A 19,649-nucleotide genomic window follows, 5' to 3' on the forward strand; every position below is an offset into this window, starting at 1 on the left:
GAGCTGACCCCTCTCTCTCACACGGTGATAGTCACGCCCAGTGAGGGCCTGTACCCCTCTCTTACACGGTGACATCACACCCAGGGAGGGCCTGTACCCCCTCTCTCACATGGTGACAGTCACACCCAGTAAGGACCTGTACCCCCTCTCTCACACGGTGACAGTCAAGCCCAGTGAGGGCCTGTACCCCCTCTCTCACATGGTGACAGTCACGCCCAGTGAGGGCCTGTACCCCCTCTCTCACACGGTGACAGTCACGCCCAGTGAGGGCCTGTACCCCTCTCTCACATGGTGACAGTCACACCCTGTGAGGGTCTGTAACCCCCCTCTCACACACAGTGACAGTCACGTCCAGTGAGGGCCTGTACCCCCCCTCACACACAGTGACAGTCACGTCCAGTGAGGGCCTGTACCCCACTCTCACACACGGTGACAGTCACGCCCAGTGAGGGCCTGTACTCCCTCTCTCACACGGTGACAGTCACACCCAGTAAGGGCCTGTATCCCCTCTCTCACACGATAACAGTCACACCCAGTGAGGGCCTGTACCTCCTCTCTCACAGTGACTGTCACACGCAGTGAGGGCATATACCCCCTCTCTCACATGGTGACAGTCACGCCCAGTGAGGGCCTGTACCCCTCTCTCACACGGTGACAGTCACGCCCAGTGAGAACCTGTACTCCCTCTCTCACACGGTGACAGTCATGCCAGTGAGGGCCTGTACCCCCTCTCTCACACAGTGACAGTCACACCCAGTGAGGGCCTGTACCCCCTCTCTCACACGATGACAGTCACACCCAGTGAGGGCCTGTACCCCCTCTCTCACACAGTGACAGTCACACCCAGTGAGGGCCTGTACCCCCTCTCTCACATGATTACAGTCACACCCAGTGAGGGCCTGTACCCCCTCTCTCACATGGTGACAGTCACACCCAGTAAGGGCCTGTACCCCCTCTCTCACACGATGACAGTCACACCCAGTGAGGGCCTGTACCTCCTCTCTCACATGGTGACAGTCACACCCAGTAAAGGCCTGTACCCCCTCTCTCACATGGTGACAGTCACGCCCAGTGAGGGCCTGTACCCCTCTCTCACATGGTGACAGTCATGCCAGTGAGGGCCTGTACCCCCTCTCTCACATGGTGACAGTCACACCCTGTGAGGGTCTGTAACCCCCCTCTCACACACAGTGACAGTCACGTCCAGTGAGGGCCTGTACCCCACTCTCACACAGTGACAGTCACACCCAGTAAGGGCCTGTACCCCCTCTCTCACACGATGACAGTCACACCCAGTGAGGGCCTGTACCCCACTCTCACACAATGATAGTTACACCTGCCTTAGGTCCTATACCCCCCACTTTCATACAATGGGACCCACATCTGAGGGCTGAACCCACTTTCTTTTACATGACAATCACACCTGAGGGTCAAACTCCCACTTTTCACACGAGACAGTCACATTTTGAGGCCATCCAGTGTCAGCCAGTAGAACACAGATGGAGACTGTGGGGACATGGGAGCCAGTGCTGCTCCAGACACGGAACTGTGGGCACATGGGGCAGCTCACTGGCTGTCAGGGAGCATCCAGAAAGGACCTCAGGGCCCTGCGGGTCCCTCCGAGCAAATTCCTCGGAGTAGGGTCCCTTAGAGCAAGTCCCTCACAGTGGGGCCCCTGCAGGCCACCCTCTGCTGGCCACTGCCAGCTCTAGGCTGGGTCCTCTATGCGGCTCAGGGGCTGGCACCCCTCCTGGGGCACAGGTGGACGCTGGTTCCTGAAACCCTGCAACCTCCCCCACGGGCCCAGTTCCAGTGTCAGCAACCTCAAGGCCAATGGGCAGGGGAGGTCAAGGCTGCCCCAGCTCACTGGGGCAGGGGTGAGGGTCACCCACAGTCCATGAGGGAGGGGACCGGGTAAGCACAGACAGGAAACAGGCCCTGGGACACGAGTGGGAGACCCCCAGGTGTGCTGACACTGACCCGCATGGGTGGGTCAGTCAGGCCGAACTACTAGGGCTCGTGGGCGATCCGGCTCCCCTGAGCAAGTCACACAGCTGCCCCATGCCTCGGTTTCTCCGCCATGCCAGGGTGCAGAGCCGAGGGGAGGCCCTCCCTCCCATTACCTGTGATTGGACCAAGGAACACACAGGCCCCGTCCTCCTGTGCGGGCAGTGAGGTACAGGGGACCGGCAGCCCGGTGAGGTCCAGGTGGTCCCAGCACGAGTCCCACACAGCCTCACAGAACTGGCGGCAGGGCGGGGGCCCAGGCTCCCGGGGGCCGCACGGCGGGGCCAGCAGCAGGCAGACGAACCAGGCGAGAAAGCGGTGGCAGCGGGCACGCAGGAGGCCGTCCCAGGACCGCGCCGCCGCCTGCACCTCCTGGCGGCTGGTGTGGCCGAGGTGGTTGGGCAGCCAGGAGCGCCAGAGGCCCAGGCGGCTGCAGGCGGGCAGGGAGGGCGGTCCGGGAAGGCAGCGGCCGGGGGTGGGGGGCACCAGCAGCCCAGCGGGGGTCAGCAGGCCAGTTGCACGCCCAGAGACAAGTGGAGGCAGAGCAGAGTCCCTAGGAGGCGCCCAAGCTGCGGGGTCCTGCGGCACAGGGGCCAGCGCCCTGGGAGGCAGCAAGGTGTGAGGGCCCAGGGTCTGGGGGTTCAAGAGTGTGGCTGGGGGACCTGCCACCAGGGTCCGCGGGGGTGCTGGGTGCTGGCGGACATCAGGTTGCTGGAGCTGCTGTCCGGGCCAGGCTGCCACAGGAAAGGGTCCCCCGCTGTCCAGATCCTGTGTACATCGGGGGGACGCTCGGCCGCCCCGGGGAGGAACCCGCCCAGCCCCGAGGAGGGCACAACTACCTGGAGACCACATGGACGGCCCCAAGGGCTCCCTGAACCAGGAGGGGGGCGGCCCGGTGGGCCTAGGTGGGATGCTGTGGGGGTCCCGGGAACTCGTCTCTCTAGGGCTCGGCTGCAGATCCGGCCCCATCTGGGGGCTTCCAGCAGGCCCAAGGGGAGCAAGGGTGCCTGCGGGGGTCACTGGGCCTGGCGTTTCCTCCACGCTGGGGCTCACAGTGGGCAGGATGTCACTCCACAGCTGGACGTAGCTCCGGATGCCCTCGGCCAGATGCAGAATCTTGTCTCCCACCAGTGCGAGGTTGTCGTCCTTCCTGCCCGGACCCGCTGTCTGGGCCGCCTCCTGGGCCTCCAGGGGTGAGGGGCCCGTGTGGGCCTCGAGCAGAGGGCTGGCTGGGGCTGTGAGCCCGCCGGCGGCCGGAATCCCCAGCCAATCCAGCATTTGGGGCTGTGCGGCTGCCAGGCAGCCCAGGAACAGGAGCAGGCGGCCAAGGCCGCAGGGGTCAGCGGCCATCCCGGCTCTGTGCAGGCTGGCTCGGTGGCCACGAGTCCCCATCCCAAGGGGGAGTGGCCAGGCCGCCCGCCCCGCCCCACCCCGCCCCACCTGCCCATGGGCCCCAGAGCAGGAGGCCGGGCCCCTTTAAGTAACAGTCTGGAATTCCGCCCCCTCCCTGCGCTGGGGGGCCTGGGCCCCCCGCCAGACCCTGGAGACCCGTGGGGGTGGCGGCTGCTGGCCAGTGCGGGGGCGGGAGCGGGGGTGGGGGGTGAGCGAACAAGCCCCTGCAGGACAGAGGACCCCTGCCAGGCTGGCTGAACTCAGCTGCGCGGGGCTGGGCCTGGGGCAGGAGCAGCGACAGACCCCTCTGCAAGGCCGGGCAGTGGGGCCAGGCCCAGTTGCCCTCCCAGGGCTCAGCTCTCCTCCAGGACCTGGAGGCAGCCCTCCTCCAGGACCTGGAGGCAGCAAGTGCGGAGATGGGGGGAGGGGCCTGTGACCCCTCTGTGTGAGGTCAAATTTCATAGAAGGGCTTCCATACGCTAGCACTGTGCCCATCTTCACCCCTCACCCCTGCACAGGAGCCATCCTCACTCACCCCTGCCCAGGGTCCGTCCTCACCCCTTCAGAGCCTGTCCTCACCCGTGCACAGTCCATCCACACACTCCTGCACAGAGCCCGTCCACCCACCCCGGCAGTGCCTGTCCTCACCGCTACACAGAGACTATCTTTACCCCTGCACAGGGCCCACCCACAGGGCTGACACTGAGGAAAAGACCAAAGGACATGGCTGTGTGCACGGAGCCCAGGAGAGATGGAGCCACATGGATCCGAGCAGGTTCTATGTGAACACATGCTCATGCAGACATGCTCAAATGTGCACACGCATGCTCATGCTCATACATGCATTTAATCACTCACACATCTACTCATACGTGCACACATGCTCATACTCGCACATGCACTCAGTCACACACTCACACACCTAGTCACACATGCACACATACTCATAACTCACACATGCAATCACACACTCACACTTAGCCACACTTACTCACACTTTCACACATGCTCAGTCAGATGTGCACACACACACTCAGTCACATGTGCACACAATGCTAAGTCACATGTGCAGCCATGCAAGCACATGCACATACTTATGCAGTCACATGTGTACATACAAGTTCATAGCCACATGTGCATGCACTCATGGAGACATGCACGTGCACATACTTGGTCATGTGTGAAGTTATTTATGTACGTACACATGCATGCCCAGTCACACAATGCATATACTCCTAAGTATGTTCACGCTATAACATGTAGTAGCATGCTTGGTCACACAAACACACAGTTGCAGTCTGCCACACAAAATCACATGTGCATGTACACAGGCTCCTTCAAATGCAAGTTCAGTCACACACTTGTGCACACTCAGTGCTCACATGTTCACACACAACCACACACACAGGTTGGCACACTTTCGACCACACATTCTGCACTAGGTCCTATAGGCTAAGCCCCAGCTGTCCTATGTCCCCTCAGCACCCCTGCTTCAGGCTGTGGACTGGGAACAGTTCCAACCAGAGGCCAGGCTCAGATGTGGCATCGGGGTTCATATCTGAGGCCCTCTTGGAAGGCGGGACGCTCCACATCCAAACATCTGTGCCTCCATGAGGCCACGTTGCCAGAACTAATCCCCAGAAAGCAGCTCAGAATTCTCAGAAATACCCAGGAAAGAGCCCCTTTGCTGGAAAATTTCCCTCACTAATGTGATTTTATGGCAGAGTCTCTGGGAAAACTCAGGGTAGAAATTCCAAAGCCCCAGTCCCACCTTAGCACAAACTGGACTGAACTCGTCTCATAGCAGGCAGAATCGAGACACAAGTCCAGCCCTGAAACACGCCCCCCCCTCAGCACAACCCCCCAACAACTCCAAATGCGTAGGGAGAACAGAGTCCTCGAGGTACCCAGACAGCAGGACCCTCTGACCCACCCTTCCAAGACACACCAGAACTCTGGCCCAGAAGTCCTGAACCAATGTGACACAATGAATATGCCCACAGAGAAGAAGGAGTGGCACACAGAGCCTTGGGAGAGGGGGTCCTTCATCCACCCATCCATCCACTCACCATGCATCCACCCACTCATCCACCCACCCATCCACCATCCATTCATCCACCCATTCAACATTCATCCACCCGCCCACCCATTCACTATTCACCCACCCATTCACCATCCATCCTCTCATCCACCATCCATCTATCCACCCACCCACCCACCCATCCATCCACCAACCATCCATCCATCCACCATCTCACCATCCATCCACCAACCCACCCATCCACCATTTTCACCCAACCGATCCATGATTCACCCACCCATCCACCCACCCCACCACCGTCCATCTATCCACCCACCCATCCATCCATCCACCCACTGACCATACATCCACTCATCCACCATCCATCTATCCACCCACCCACCCATTCACCCATCCATCCATCCATGTACCATCCAACTACCATCCATCCACCGACCCACTATCCATCCACCATTCATTCATTCATCCACCCATTCACTCACCCATCCATCCATGCACCATCCACCATCCATCCACTCACTCATCATCCATCCATGCACCACCCATCCATCCACCCACCCACCCACCCACCCATCCATCCACCTGCCCACCCATCCATCCACCTATCCACCCACCCATCACCCATTCACCACCCATCCACTATTTGCTCATCCACATACTTTTGAGGACCAAAGAAGAAGCTGAGTGGATAGTGTTATGGGGTGCAGGCTGGGGAGGAGGGTTGGTCAACCTTCCAAACATGGCCCCTCAGAGGGAGATGTCTGCTCCGTGGCCCAGTTTCCCATGACCCCTCTACCCACCACCTTCGCACGGGCACAAGGTGGCAGGCCCAAGGATGCCCATCATTCCTGAGAGAGGGTAACACAGGGTTAGTACTAAGGTCCGTTGGCCCTTGAGATAGCCATGTGGTGTCCTGTGCCAGGCTGCAGGCTGCAGGGCACTGAGCTCCAGGAAGAGGCTGGGCACAGGGAGGTACAGTTCTCACCATGGGCCCTCCATCGACATGATCACTAGGGTCTACAAGTCAGAGCACCCACCTACTAGTGCGTCCTTCGGGGGATCTGCCCACACAGCTCCTGCTAGCTAGGGTTGGCCCCTGGCTTCCCAGCAGACACCCATGGGCTCACATAAGGGGCAAGCAACCCATCTATAGTGCCCACAGTGAGTGACCCCCTGAGCAAAAGAGAACTCACTCCATCTCAAGGACAGTGATGCACCAAGGACTTTACTGAACTCACCTGTGAGTTGATCTGTGTGCTCTAAGTTCAACTGTGTGCCCTGAGCTCACTCTGTGTCAAGCTCACATTAAGTGCACTGAGCTCACCTTTGCACTGTGTACCCTGAGCTCACCTGTGCAAACTGTGTACTCTGAGCTCACCTGTGCCACACTGTAGTATCCTGAGCTCACCTGTGTACCCTGAGCTCAACTGTGCATTCTGCTCACCTGTGTATCCTAAGCTCACCTGTGCATTCTGCTCACCTGTGTATAATGAGCTCACATGTGCACATTGTGTGCCCTGAGCTCACCTGTGCAAACTGTGTACTCTGAGCTCACCTGTGCCACACTGTAGTATCCTGAGCTCACCTGTGTACCCTGAGCTCAACTGTGCATTCTGCTCACCTGTGTATCCTAAGCTCACCTGTGCATTCTGCTCACCTGTGTATAATGAGCTCACATGTGCACATTGTGTGCCCTGAGCTCACCTGTGCAAACTGTGTATCCTGAGCTCACCTGTGCAAACTGTGTATCCTGAGCTCACCTGTACACTTTGCTCACCTGTGTTCTCTGAGCTCATCTGTGCACTCTGCTCACCTATATCCTGAGCTCACATATGTACAATGTGTACCCTCAGCTGACCTGTCCAAGCTGTGTATCCTGAGCTCAAGTGTGCACACTGTGTACCCTGAGCTCATCTGTGCAAGCTGTGTAAACAGAGCTCACCTGTGCAAACTGTGTATCCTGAGCTCACCTGTTCACTCTGCTTACCTGTGTACTCTGAGCTCACCTGTGCACGCTGTATCCTAAGCTCACCTATGCACTCTGCTCACCTGTGTACCGAGCTCATCTGTGCACACTGTGTACCGAGCTCACCTTGTACCCTGAATTCACCTGTGCACTCTGCTCACCTGTGTATCATGAGCTCACCTATGCACTGTGTACCCTAAGCTCACCTGTCCAAGATGTGTATCCTGAGCTCACCTGTGCACTCTGCTCACCTGTGTACCCTGAGCTCACCTGTCCACACTGTGTACCAAGCTCATCTGTGCACCCTGAGCTCACTTGTGCACTCTGCTCACCTGTGTATCCTGAGCTCATGTATGCACACTGTGTACCCTCAGCTCACCTGTCCAAGCTGTGTATCCCAAGCTCACCTGTACACACTGTGTACCCTGAGCTCACCTGTGTGCCCTGAGCTCACCTGTGTGCCCTGAGTTCTCCCATATATTCTGAGCTCACCTGTGTGCACTGAGCTCACCTGGACCTGTTTGGAAGTTTCTAGACAGCACTCTCACTTCCCTGGGCACACACATCTGCCCAGGCAGAAGGGTTAATGTGGCTTGAGATGACCCCTTCTGCAAGGCTCCTGGGGGGTCAGGAGGCTCACCACCCTTTGGGACTCAGCGTTCTCCTTCCAGAAGGTTCTGCCTCCTGCGTTGGCCTGAAGCAGCAGAGTACGTCCCATCTGGTTGCCGCCCAGCTGGATTCCTGAAGAATGCCGTATTTTCTTTCCCTCCTGCACACAGCACCCACACCCGCGTGTGCACAGAAACTTGCTCCCGAGAGGCGAGGGGGCCAGAAGCTTGGGAGGAGCTGCTGCTCTCCCTATCAGAGTCACTCCTGTGGGGCCTGGGGCTGACCCCCACCCAGCCTGGGCCCCCACACTCTGGCACAGGCCCTGCCTCTCCTGCTTCTCCCTCAAACACACATGGGGACGGGCCTGGGATGACCTGGGCAGTCCCCACTCCTGCCTGCTGGCAGCCTACGGGCCCCCACTTCTGCTTAGGGCCCACCCTCCAGAGCTCCCTCTGCTTAGAGCAGACCCTCCAGGTTCCACCCCGTGCTTAGGCCTGGCCCACCCCTGCCTGCTGGTTAGTCACCAAATCCTGAGCTCCAAGGTGCAGAACTGAGCACTATGGTCCTGGCACCCCTGGGCCAGGTAGGGTGGGCCACGCCCCAAGGTGCTGTCCCTCCCCAGTCCTCACACTGGAAGGATCTGCCTTCATCCTTGGGGGCTGTCCCCTCTGCTATCCTTCCCACCTGAGCACAGGTTCTTGGGAGGCTGCACTGAGGGTGCAGGACACTACCCTGCTTCCGCACCAGGTAAGGCAGTCGGAAATCCAGGTCGAGACCTGGAGGTCTCTGTCCTGTGGACACTGGCGACTACCTGGTAAGTGCCAACACGCACCCAGTCCAGGTGGCCAGCACGACTGCACCCTGAGCTCCATCCATGGCCCAGCTGCACCCTAGTTGTGTCCATGTCCCAGATGACCCAGGTTGGACATGCAGGAGGGGACAGCTGCAGAAACCCTCCCGCTGAGCTGTGCCCGCAGCCCATAGCCATGGTGCCTCATTAACCACATTTTCAGGTGTCCCCAGAACTCTAAGGAACATGTGTGTTTGCTAGCCTGGGATCCCCACTGTCCCACTGTTCCCTGTGACCACAACCCCCATGCCCAAGCCATCACACAAGCTCTCCTGAGCAATGGCCCTCCATCTGCCGAGCTGAGGGGACCTCCCTGCCGGCTGTCACAATTCTCGCACAGGGCATCAGGCTGCTGTCACTGACCCCCTACCCGCTATGCCTGTCCTGCACAGGGGGAGCCCTAGGTGCCCTCGTCACTGCCCACCTCGGGCTGTGCTCAGCTCTGGACCTCAGCTCTAGGATCCTGTCCCCTTCCCACCAATGGCCCATGCAGAAGTCGTGAGCTGGCCCCAGCCATGAAGACTCATGTGGACAATGAGGCATACAGCACCCTCCAGCTCCAGCACAGGGCTGACAACACAGCCCCTGAACCCCGCCTTCCCAGAGTCTCCCCAGACTCTTCAAAGCCTGAAGGACAGAGCCATGATGACGATGTCCCCAAGTGCATGAGGGACATGGAGGACATGTGCTGTCAGGACCAGGTGGGGCCAAGCCCAGAATTGCCCCCTCCGCCCTGCACCTCCCAACAATTCCCGAGGTGCCCCAGTTCCTGAATCAGACTGACCCACAGTGCCCCACGGTCACAAGCCCCGCAGCTGGGGGCAGCTGAGCTCAGCTGCAGCCCCTCCCCCCGCCCCAAGGGCTCTGCTCTGTATCAGCCCCCACTGCCAGATAAGCCGTGCCAGAATGTGGCACCCCTCCCCACCACACATGGTCACCTGCCAGACAAGCAACCAGCCAAGGCAGTCACAGGGCAGTCACTTGGGGAGTTACAGGACCGTCAGTCAGTCACCCAGCAATCACAGGACAGTCGGACAGTCACGTGGCAGTCACAGAACAGTCACCCAGGGGAACCACAGGATAGTCACTTGGGGAGTCACAGGACAATCACCTGGAGAAGTTACCCGGGGGAGTCAGGCACTTACAGGCACTATTCAGTCAATGAACAGTCACACAGACTGGGAAAATCATAAAGAAGGAAAAGAAAAAGTCATACCATCAAATGGGAGAGTGACAAGGGTCAGGCACATAATCACGTGGACAGACAGACAGCTACACAGTCACACAGCCACCACTGACAGTTGCATGGACAGTCACATGGACACTCACAGTCACGCTGACAGTCACAGTCACGCTGACAGTCACAGACAGTCACACTGAGAGTCACATGGGCAGCCACACTGCCAGTCGCACAGACAGCCACACTGACAGTCACACAGACTGCCACACTGACAGGTACAAAGACAGCCACACTGACAGTCACACAGTCACACTGACAGTCACAGACAGTCACACTGACAGCCACAGTTACACTGACAGTCACAGTCACACTGACAGTCACAGACAGTCACACTGATAGTCACATGGACAGCCACACTGACAGTCACACAGACAGCCACACTGACAGCCACAGACAGTCACACTGACAGTCACAGACAGTCACACTGAGAATCACATGGGCAGCCACACTGCCAGTCGCACAAACTGCCACACTGACAGTTACAAAGACAGCCACACTGACAGTCACACAGTCACACTGACAGTCACAGACAGTCATACTGACAGTCACAGACATCACACCGAGAGTCACATGGATAGCCACACTGACAGCCACAGTCACACTGACAGTCACAGACAGTCACACTGAGAGTCACATGGACAGCCACACTGACAGCCACAGACAGTCACACTGACAGTCACAGACATCACACCGAGAGTCACATGGACAGCCACACTGACAGCCACAGTCACAATGACAGTCACAGTCACACTGAGAGTCACACAGACAGCCACACTGACAGCCACAGACAGTCACACTGACAGTCACAGACAGTCATACTGAGAGTTACATGGATAGTCACACTGAGAGTCACACAGACAGCCACAATGACAGTCACACACACTGCCACACTGAGTCACAGAGACAGTCACGCTGACAGTTGCAAGACTGTTGCATGGATAGTCACACAGAAGCACAGAAGAAAAGTCACAGACACCCAGTCACATGGACAGTCACATAGACAGCTACACAGTCACATAGTCACATGGACACACAGTCTCAAGGACAGTCAGATGGTCACAGAACAGATGTATGGATAGTCACATGGACAGTCAGGCTCACATGTAGTCAGGTGGACAGTCCTGTGCTGGGCTGAGGGGTTGGGGTGCCTATGAGGTCTGCTGACATAGTGGGCTAGTGAGAGGCTGGCATCACCACAGGGCCCCCCGCAGAGACCCACCACAGGGACCCCTGCCCCCTCCTGCAGGACAGTGGCAGCACCAGTGCCTGACATTGCTGAGCTCCCAGGACACAGTGACCTCCTGCCCATTAACACCGGGCTGTCCTCTGCCACCCTGGGGTATAATGTCTGGCCCTCAATATCAGACACTGGCAACGTCCAGATCCTGCCCACCCAGACGAGCCATAACGGTCAACCCCCATTATCAGCAGTGGGACTTGGGGACCCATCTTAGCCCTGAGTGTCACACATTTGGGGCACATGCTCCCCATTCCCAGACACTTGCAGGCACCGTGAGGTGCTCCACACAACGTGGTGGGACACCCCTGGCAGGGGCAGGAGGAAGACAGGTGGGCTGCACGGGGGAAGCGTCTGGGCAGTGCTGACAGGAAGTTAAGCAGCCGTGGTGCTGGAGCACCAGCATGAGTCAGCTGCGAGGCCCCGGGTGCTGCACATCAGCCTCAGCCCCCTGCACCTGCAGCACAGCCAAATCCCCCGGGCTCCCAGGCCCCTTTGCCACAGAGGGACCTCAGGACAGCAGGTGGGGGCTGGCTGGAGGCTCTGCAGGAGCCCGCCTGGGCCTCCACAGAGACAACGGCCCGTGGCCCCGCCAGCAGCTGGGGGGCTGTGAGGTCAGATGGGCCGACCTGGTGAGGGGCGCCCAGAGCTTGGGAGCACCTCAGGGCAGCGGAGCAGGGCCCCTGCCAAGGAGGAACAAGGGTCCTGGAGCAGGAGAGGACGGAGGGTCCAGGGCAGGCGAGGGTGGGGCCACATGCACCATAGGGTCAGCCCAGAACTGCACGGCTGAGGACAAGCCCAGAACTGCACAGCTGATGGGTCCAGAACCACACAGCTGACAACGAGCCCAGAACCACACGGCTGACAACGGGCCAGTACAGAACCGCACAGCTGACGCCGGGCCGGCCCAGAACCACACGGCTGACGACGGGCCCACCCAGCATTCCTAGGAGCCCAGCCAAAAGCCTGCCTCAACATAAAGTCCCACCTGCAATAGCTCCCACCCAGGACCCACCACCCACCCCTGCCCAGCCCCGTGAGGAGCCAGGACAGAGGCCAGTGTGGGGCCTAGGGAGTGACGCCCGTCTCTGGCGAGACACTGCTGTGCGCCTCCATCCCGCAGGGGAGGCCACACAGCCCTGCAGCACTCAGGGACCCACGGACATGGTGCTGACCAGCCACATCAGGCAGGAGCCCATGGGTGTAATGGTAACTTGGGGCTGGCAGGAGGCGCCCTCGTGCCCTGACCCCATCTCAGCGCCATGTGGCCCTGCCTGCGTGTGTCCATACGTCTGCACATCTATCCATGTGTGCCTGTCCATCTGTGTGTTCATACTCTGCACATCCATCAATGTGTGTCTATCTGCCTGTCTGTCTGTGTGTCCATACATCTGCACATCTATCCGTGTAATCCATCTATCTGTGTGTCTATACGTCTGCACATCCATCCATCCATGTGCGTCCATCTGACTGTCCATCTGTGTGTCCACACATCTGCGCGTCCATCCATGTGCGCTTCTGTATCTGTCTGTACATCCACCCATGTGTGTTCGTCCGTCCACCTATCTCAGGGACCTGCAGGACAGACTGGCTGTGGGCCAGCAGGGCCCTCACTCACGTGCCAGGCAAGAGGCATCTGGGCAGACGGCTGACTGCAGGAGAGGCGGCAGCCCTGGACAGCCGGGGCAGCTTGAGGCCGGGCTGCTCCAGTTCTCCCTGGGGCCACTCCCAGGCACCCAACTCCAGCACCACAGAGGAACTGCCCATGGACTGAGCAGGGCAGCAGCAGCCCACCCACCCACCTGCCCACTGGGGGTCTCAGGTCTCCCTCACCCAATAACGGCCCAAACTTTCTGCCTCAGTGGGCAGAGAGTGTCCCAGGAACACAGCTGCCCCCTACTGTGGGCATCCATGGGAGAAAAGGGCACTGGGGTGGCCCATGGCGGAAGGAAGGGCACTGGGGGGGCCATGGAGGAGGAGAGAGCACTGTGTGGGTCCATGGGGTAAGGGTGGACACTGTGGGGTCCAATGGGGGTGGGGAGGTGGCTGTGGGGTCCAAGGGGGAAGGGATGGGCACTGTGGGGGTCCATGTGCCCCCATGACTGACCAGCAGGTGGCCCACTGCCTCCACCTGGACCCTCTTCAGGAAGCAGCTCAGACCTGTCCTGACTACAGGCAGCCCAGCTCAGCCACCAGGTGCCCGCGGTGGCTTCAGTGACCAAGCCTGCCTGGACTCCAGGGTGCATGCAGCCGAGGCCGTGCCAGGCTTGCCCGAGCGGAGGAGCTGAGAGCAGGCTCCTGCAGGCGGCGGGCAGCCAGACACAGGCCCCGACTCGGTTCCAGGACCTCGCCCCACACTGCCTCCCTGCAGCACTCAGGGCTGAGCCGAGCAGGGACACACAGAGCCCTGAACAGACAGCGGCCGCACGCTGGGGTCACCACTGCCCGGCCCCTGGCAGTCCGGCTCAGGCAGGAGCAGGGGCGAGGGGCCCACGGGACGGACACCCCTGCGGGGAGCATCCAGCTCCTTCCCAGACAGCGCAGCAGGGGCAAGGCCCAGCGCCCCCTCAGCCTGCCACACCCTCTCGGATCCTGGGTGCTGGCCAGGCGGGAGTCACCCTGGGGACCTGCCCTTCCTGAAGGCCTCAGGCCACAGAGGAGCTGCCGGGTGTGGCCAGAGCAAGGGCCTGGCTCTCCCTGCAGGGGCCTGGAGAGTGCCTGCAGCTGAACGCAGAGTAGGCCCTGGAGACCACCCTCTCCAGCAGCCACAACCCCGCAGCAGCAGTCTCCAGGCTGGGCATCCTACACAGCTGCCCCTGACCCCAGAGCCACACCTCTCAGTAATCCAAGTGGAGAGGAGCCGAAGGGAGAGGACAGGGCTCAGGCACTTCCCTGTGTGCAGCTGCTGGAGTGTGATCCCCGCACCCAGGGGGTCCCCCAAGCACTTCCAGGAGTGATCCCTTAGCACAGAACCAAGAATAAGCCCTGAGCACTGCCAGGTATAGTCCCTCGCCAAAAAAAGAGTCCAGTGAAGAGAGAAACATGGGGCTTGAGAAAAGTGTGTATCTATGCATGTGTGTGGGCGCATATTTGTGTGTCCCTATGCTCATTTAGATACGGGTGCGGGTATATATTCATGCATGTTCCTGACATTTATGTGTGCATGTACATAGTTGTGTGCATGTGTGAATGCACATATTGCGTGCACTGTGTAGGTACATGTATTCATGTGGACTTACAATGATGTGTGCATGTGTGTGGATGCATGTATGATGCATGTATGTGGGTATACATTGATGTCTGTGTACTATGTAGGGGCACTTAGATGTACATGTGTTTAGAAGTACATGTATGTCGATTTACATTGATGTGTGAATGTGTGGATGTATACTGATGTGTGCATATATACATCTGTGTGCAGATGCACGTACAGATGTACATCTTATGTACATGCATATAGATGTATAGTTATATGTGTGTACATCTCTGGGGATATATGTGTGCATGTATATGCATCTTTGGTGATATTGATGTGTGCATGTGTGCATGTAGATCTGCATGGATGTACATATGTGGGTATATACTTATGTGTGCATGTGTGCAGATGTATGTGCATGTGTGGATATATACTGATGTGTGTAGACAGACATCTGTTGTGCATGTATGTGGATATACATGTGCATTATGTGTGTGTACAAATGTGTATGGATGTACATCTATATGTGCATTATATAAGTATACAACTGTGTGTGCTTTTGTGCATATTCATATGCATCTTTCTGGTTACATGTTTGTGCATATATATTTGTGAGTGTCCACTTACATGTCCCACATGTGTTTACATGCACTTTTATTGTGTGGGTGAACATTTATGAAAGGGTTACGCATTATCTATGTGCATGTCTGTGAGACCACATTTCCATATGCACTGTGTCAGTGAATTTATGCTGCATGTGTCTGTACATTTACACATATGTGTGCTGCATATTTACAAGTGCCCAGCTATTGCATCTGTGTGCATATATTGTATGTGAATGTGTGCCCATAGGGTTACATGTGTGTACAGAGATCCACATGTGCATATATGTTTTGTGGGGGGTGTTCACACTCTACGTATGCGCGGCTAAATGCCCACCAGGAACACTAAAGTGTGCATATTGGTGTGGATGTGTGTGGGTGTCTCTGGGGTGCTGTGTATTCAGTTAGATAGAATGAGGAGTACAGGGAGGGGCCCCGAGCCCCCAGTGCTTTCAGTGTGGAAGTCAGTCACACGCCTTCTAGGTATCTGAGGGGAAAAGGCCCTCTCCTCCTTTTCAAGGAACACAGGAGTACCCTGAAAAACAAGTTTTGCTGAAATTCAAAACTATCTTCCAAGTGAACCCTGAAGACTGCCCAGGCGGCCTCCAGAAACCAGCACCTTCCACGAGGGCCACTTTGTAAGAGGGTCTTGGCTGGCTCTTGTTCTGGCCAGTTCCTGGAGGCCCACAGTGGTGAGAACGGGGTGAGGGGTGGGCCCCAGGTCAGGGAGGGCGGGAGTGTGCTGATGTGACCGGTGCAGAAGGGGGGAGGGGTGATACGGGAGGCAGCCAGGGCTCAGTGGGCGTGGCCAGCACTGCTGCTCCTCAGCGGAGCCCCATACCCCTCCAGGCCCCATACTTACCGCACCCCCTGGAGTTGCTATCTCTGCCCTCCCCTCCCCAAGCTCTGGAGAGATGCAGGACGATCGAGTCCAAGTACCAAGCGACAAACAAGCGGGAGGATGGGAGAGACAGGGCATGAGGGAGAAGGCATCTGGGTGAACAGAATATGGGGTGGGAGGGACAGGGCACGGGGGCAAGGCATCAGGGGGACAGGGCATGGGGAAACAGGGCATCCGGGCACACAGAGCATCAGGGGAACCAGGCACACATCCTCTTGTGCCAACAGGCTGGGTCTCGGGGCCTCTGTCCTGAGCCCACTGCGGGCCTCCTGAGCACAGGGTGGCCACACTCCCTGGCTGGGACTGGACAGGCCCCACTTCTGCCAGATGTGACCGGTGAAGCCCTGAGGTGGGTGCAAACAGGACCCTTCCAGGGCGGGTGAGATAGGAGGGTGAGGTGAGTCTGAACTCGGCTGGACAGTGCCACATCTGAGGCTTGGGCACCGCACTGCCGCAGACTGCCCCCTGCGCCCTGCACCCCGAGCCCCTCCGCGGGGTCTCAGGGCGGGTGGGCGGGCTGGGACAGCGGTGGCCCGGTGGGCAGACCCAGGTGACTGGGCGGCGCGGGCCGGACCTACCTCCCGGCTGCGGCCCCGCATTGTTCCCGCGGCCAGCGGGCGCGCGGGCGCGGGCCGCATGGTGGGCAGTGCGGGGCCGGGGACTGGGCGCCGGGAGCCGCGCGCTCGCGGCATTGTTTCCGGCGCCGCATCAAAGGGGCCGCGCGCAACCCGACACCGCGCGGCCGCCGACGGGCGCACAAAGGCGGCTCGGACCCCGCGCCCCGCGCCCCGGCGCGCCTTACCGGGCTCCGCGGACGCCGCGCCGACCCCCAGCAGCACCACCAACCGGGCGAGCACGTCCAGGAGGCGCCGCGGGCGCGGCCGCAGCCAGGGCCACCTGCGGGAACAGAGCCCGTTCAGCGCCCCGCGCCCCGCGCCCCCCGCCGGCCCCGCTCCGCGCCCCGCCGGCCCGCACCTCGGCGCCATGCTCCGCCGCCCACCGTCGCACGGATGCTGCGCCCGGGTCGCCAGGAACCCGCTGCCCGCAGCTCGGGCGCGCCGGGCCGGGGGCGGGGCCGGTCTGGGGCGGGGCCTGGGCGTGGTCTGGGCGGAGCGAGGGCTCGTGGGCGGCCCCGGGCTGGGCTGGAGGGGCGGGGCCTGTGTGAGATGGGTGGGGCCTATATTGAGGGCGGGGCCTGAGCTGGAGGGGCGGGGCCGGGTGAGCCTGGAGGGGGGCGAGGACCCGGAAAAGGGTGTCTGGCCGCTCCCCCGGGTCCTAGCACCCCACACCCTCCCCGAGGTGCTGCCAGGAGCGCACGTGCGCTCTGGCCAAGCCTCTGTCCAGACCCCCGCGTGACCGCGCCCCAGTGGCCTGGGAAGGTGTCTGGGGCGGGGGAAATCCCCGGAGCGCGGGCCAGGAGTCTGGAGAACCAGCCCCTGTCAGTGGGGCACCGCGACTGTCTCAGCCCAAGCCCGCGCAGTGGGGGCGACCGCAGAACAAAGAGAAGCAGACCCGCTCTCCTCCACCCCGCAGAAGGCGTACAGCCTGGAGCGCCTGTGCATGGGCCCTCCTTGGACCCACAGACCCTCACACCCACCCACAGAAAAATCTAGGAAGGTTCATCCCAGCACCCTTGTCCACCTACCGGGCTCCTGCCGGGGCCAGACCTATATCCATCCGGGGGCCTCACAGGGACCTCACAACACTCCTCTGCCCGCCCCCCGCCCCCCTCCCCCCCTTCCCTGCCCTTCCCCTCGGAGGGCTGCCGAGCCATGGGTCTCCCCAACAGCCTCTCTGAAGGCCAACCTCCTTGCCTCGGATCCCAGGCCCTGCCAGGCCCCTCCACCCACCCAGCACTGCCTGTTTCCTTTCTGCGTCCCTCCATCAGGCTTCAGGGAGGGCAGTGGTCAGAGCAGCGGCCAAGCATGAGCAAGACCAGTTTGCAGATGGAGTGTTCAGTACCCCCACTGCCCTGTTCCACATGCAGCTGTCTATGCTGCATGTGTGTGCTGATGTGTGTGTATACATGTATCTGTGTGCTGGTGTGTGTATCTGGTGGCATGTGTGCACGTCTATGGGATGTGTGCACGTCTACGACGTGTGTACATGTGTATCTATGGTGTTTGTGCATTGGTGTGTGTGCATTGATGTGTACATGTGTATCTGTGGTGTGTGAACGTGTCTGTTGTGTGTGCGCATATATTTATGGTATGTGTGTTCATATCTGTGGTATGTGCTCTAGTGTGTGTGCATGTGTGTCTGTGGTAGCATGAGTGCGTGTGTATCTGGTGGCATGCTGCATGTATGTCTTGGTGGTGTACACGAGTCTGTAGTGTGTGTAGTGGTATGTGTTGTGAGCATGTGTCTGTGGTGCATGTGTGTGCTGATATGAATGTATGTGTCTGTGGTGGCATGTGGGCTAGTGAGTATGCACTTGTCTGTGATGACATGAGTGTACATGTGTCTATGAGGATGTATACACATATCTGTGACAACATGTGCATGTGTGTCTGTGCATGTATGCTTGTGGTATATGTACATGTGTGCCTGATGTGTGTGGTGTGTGCATGTAACTGTACATGTGTTTCTGGTATGTGCACATGTATGTACTTGTGTGTCATGGTGTGTGTTTGTGGTGTGTGCGTATGTGCACTACACATATCTGTGGTGTCTGTACATGTGTCTGTATGCATTGTGTACATGTTTGTTGAAGTCTCTAGTGTGACTGTGTGTAGTATGTGCATGGATGCACTGTTAGGCATGTGTATATGTGTGTGCATAGAAGGGTGGGAGGGGGGTGCATGTGTCTTCTCAGAGCGGATCTGAGGCCCTTTCATCTGTGCTCCTCGCCCCCACCCTTCTGCTTCTCCAGGCTGACCTGGCCGACCCGCCATTCCTGGAATTGTTCTGAGCTGACTCGAAGGGGCTCCTGCACTCCGGAGACAGAAGTCGGGGGCTGTCTGTAGCAGAGGGTGTGACTGGGGCCAGCGGGGGGAGGGGCATGCTGTGGGAGAGGGGCACACAGCTTTCCCACAGGCTAAGACAAGAAAGACCAGATGTGGCATGTGCTGTCCTTCTGTCCCCAGAGGTGGCAGGTTCCTGTCATCCACTGGAGAATCAAGGGGGAAGAAGGACCGCAGTGGGAGCAGGTTGAACACAAATATCGCAGATGTGTCTGTTTCACGGGCCCTGGACCAGGCAGGCCTGCTGGGTGCAGCGGGCCAGGCAGCTTCACCTGTGACCCACAGCTCCCAGCCCGTGGCTCTCCCTACGGGCTCAGGGTCCTCAGAAACCCCCTCACAAGTGGGTCCCTTCAGCCCTCCAAGGTCCTCTGCTTGCACCTTGTCATTGGGGCGCCCACATGCCCAGCAGCTCAGGGAGTTTGGCTCCAGCTGAGCTCTGGACACCTCGCAGTGCCCCCACAATCTGCTCAGGCGAGCAGGAGGGAGGGGTTGGGGAGGGAGAGGACAGTTCCTGGGATAAAATTTGTCCCAGAGTCACCTCCCGGCAGGAAAGAAACGAACAAACTGTGGTGGGGGTCAGGAGCATGCCAGGGGGCCCTACTTCCGGCCGCTGAGGGACCGTCCCTACAACACAGCCCCAGTCTG

The 19,649-nt window shown here is 59.2% G+C and overlaps 1 protein-coding gene across 2 annotated transcripts in view; it reads right to left on the bottom strand.

Annotated features, from left to right (window-relative positions):
• Window positions 1–17,128, bottom strand: part of COL18A1 (collagen type XVIII alpha 1 chain) — a 39,475-nt gene extending 22,347 nt beyond the window's left edge. Inside the window, exons 1-2 of one of the 2 annotated variants that reach the window (XM_055125661.1) lie at window positions 17,017–17,128; window positions 16,844–16,938 (exon numbers count right to left, since the gene is read on the bottom strand). In XM_055125661.1, coding sequence (XP_054981636.1) covers window positions 16,844–16,938; window positions 17,017–17,027 — 106 coding nt within the window. In that variant the 5' untranslated portion in view covers window positions 17,028–17,128. Of the gene's footprint in view, window positions 1–2,846; window positions 3,339–16,843; window positions 16,939–17,016 lie in introns of those variants that run through there. The other variant, XM_055125660.1, reaches the window with a different exon arrangement.
• Between the last annotated feature and the right edge of the window lie 2,521 nt (window positions 17,129–19,649).

The sequence above is a fragment of the Sorex araneus genome, chromosome 2 (assembly GCF_027595985.1).
Source record: "Sorex araneus isolate mSorAra2 chromosome 2, mSorAra2.pri, whole genome shotgun sequence".
Taxonomy (NCBI): domain Eukaryota; kingdom Metazoa; phylum Chordata; class Mammalia; order Eulipotyphla; family Soricidae; genus Sorex; species Sorex araneus.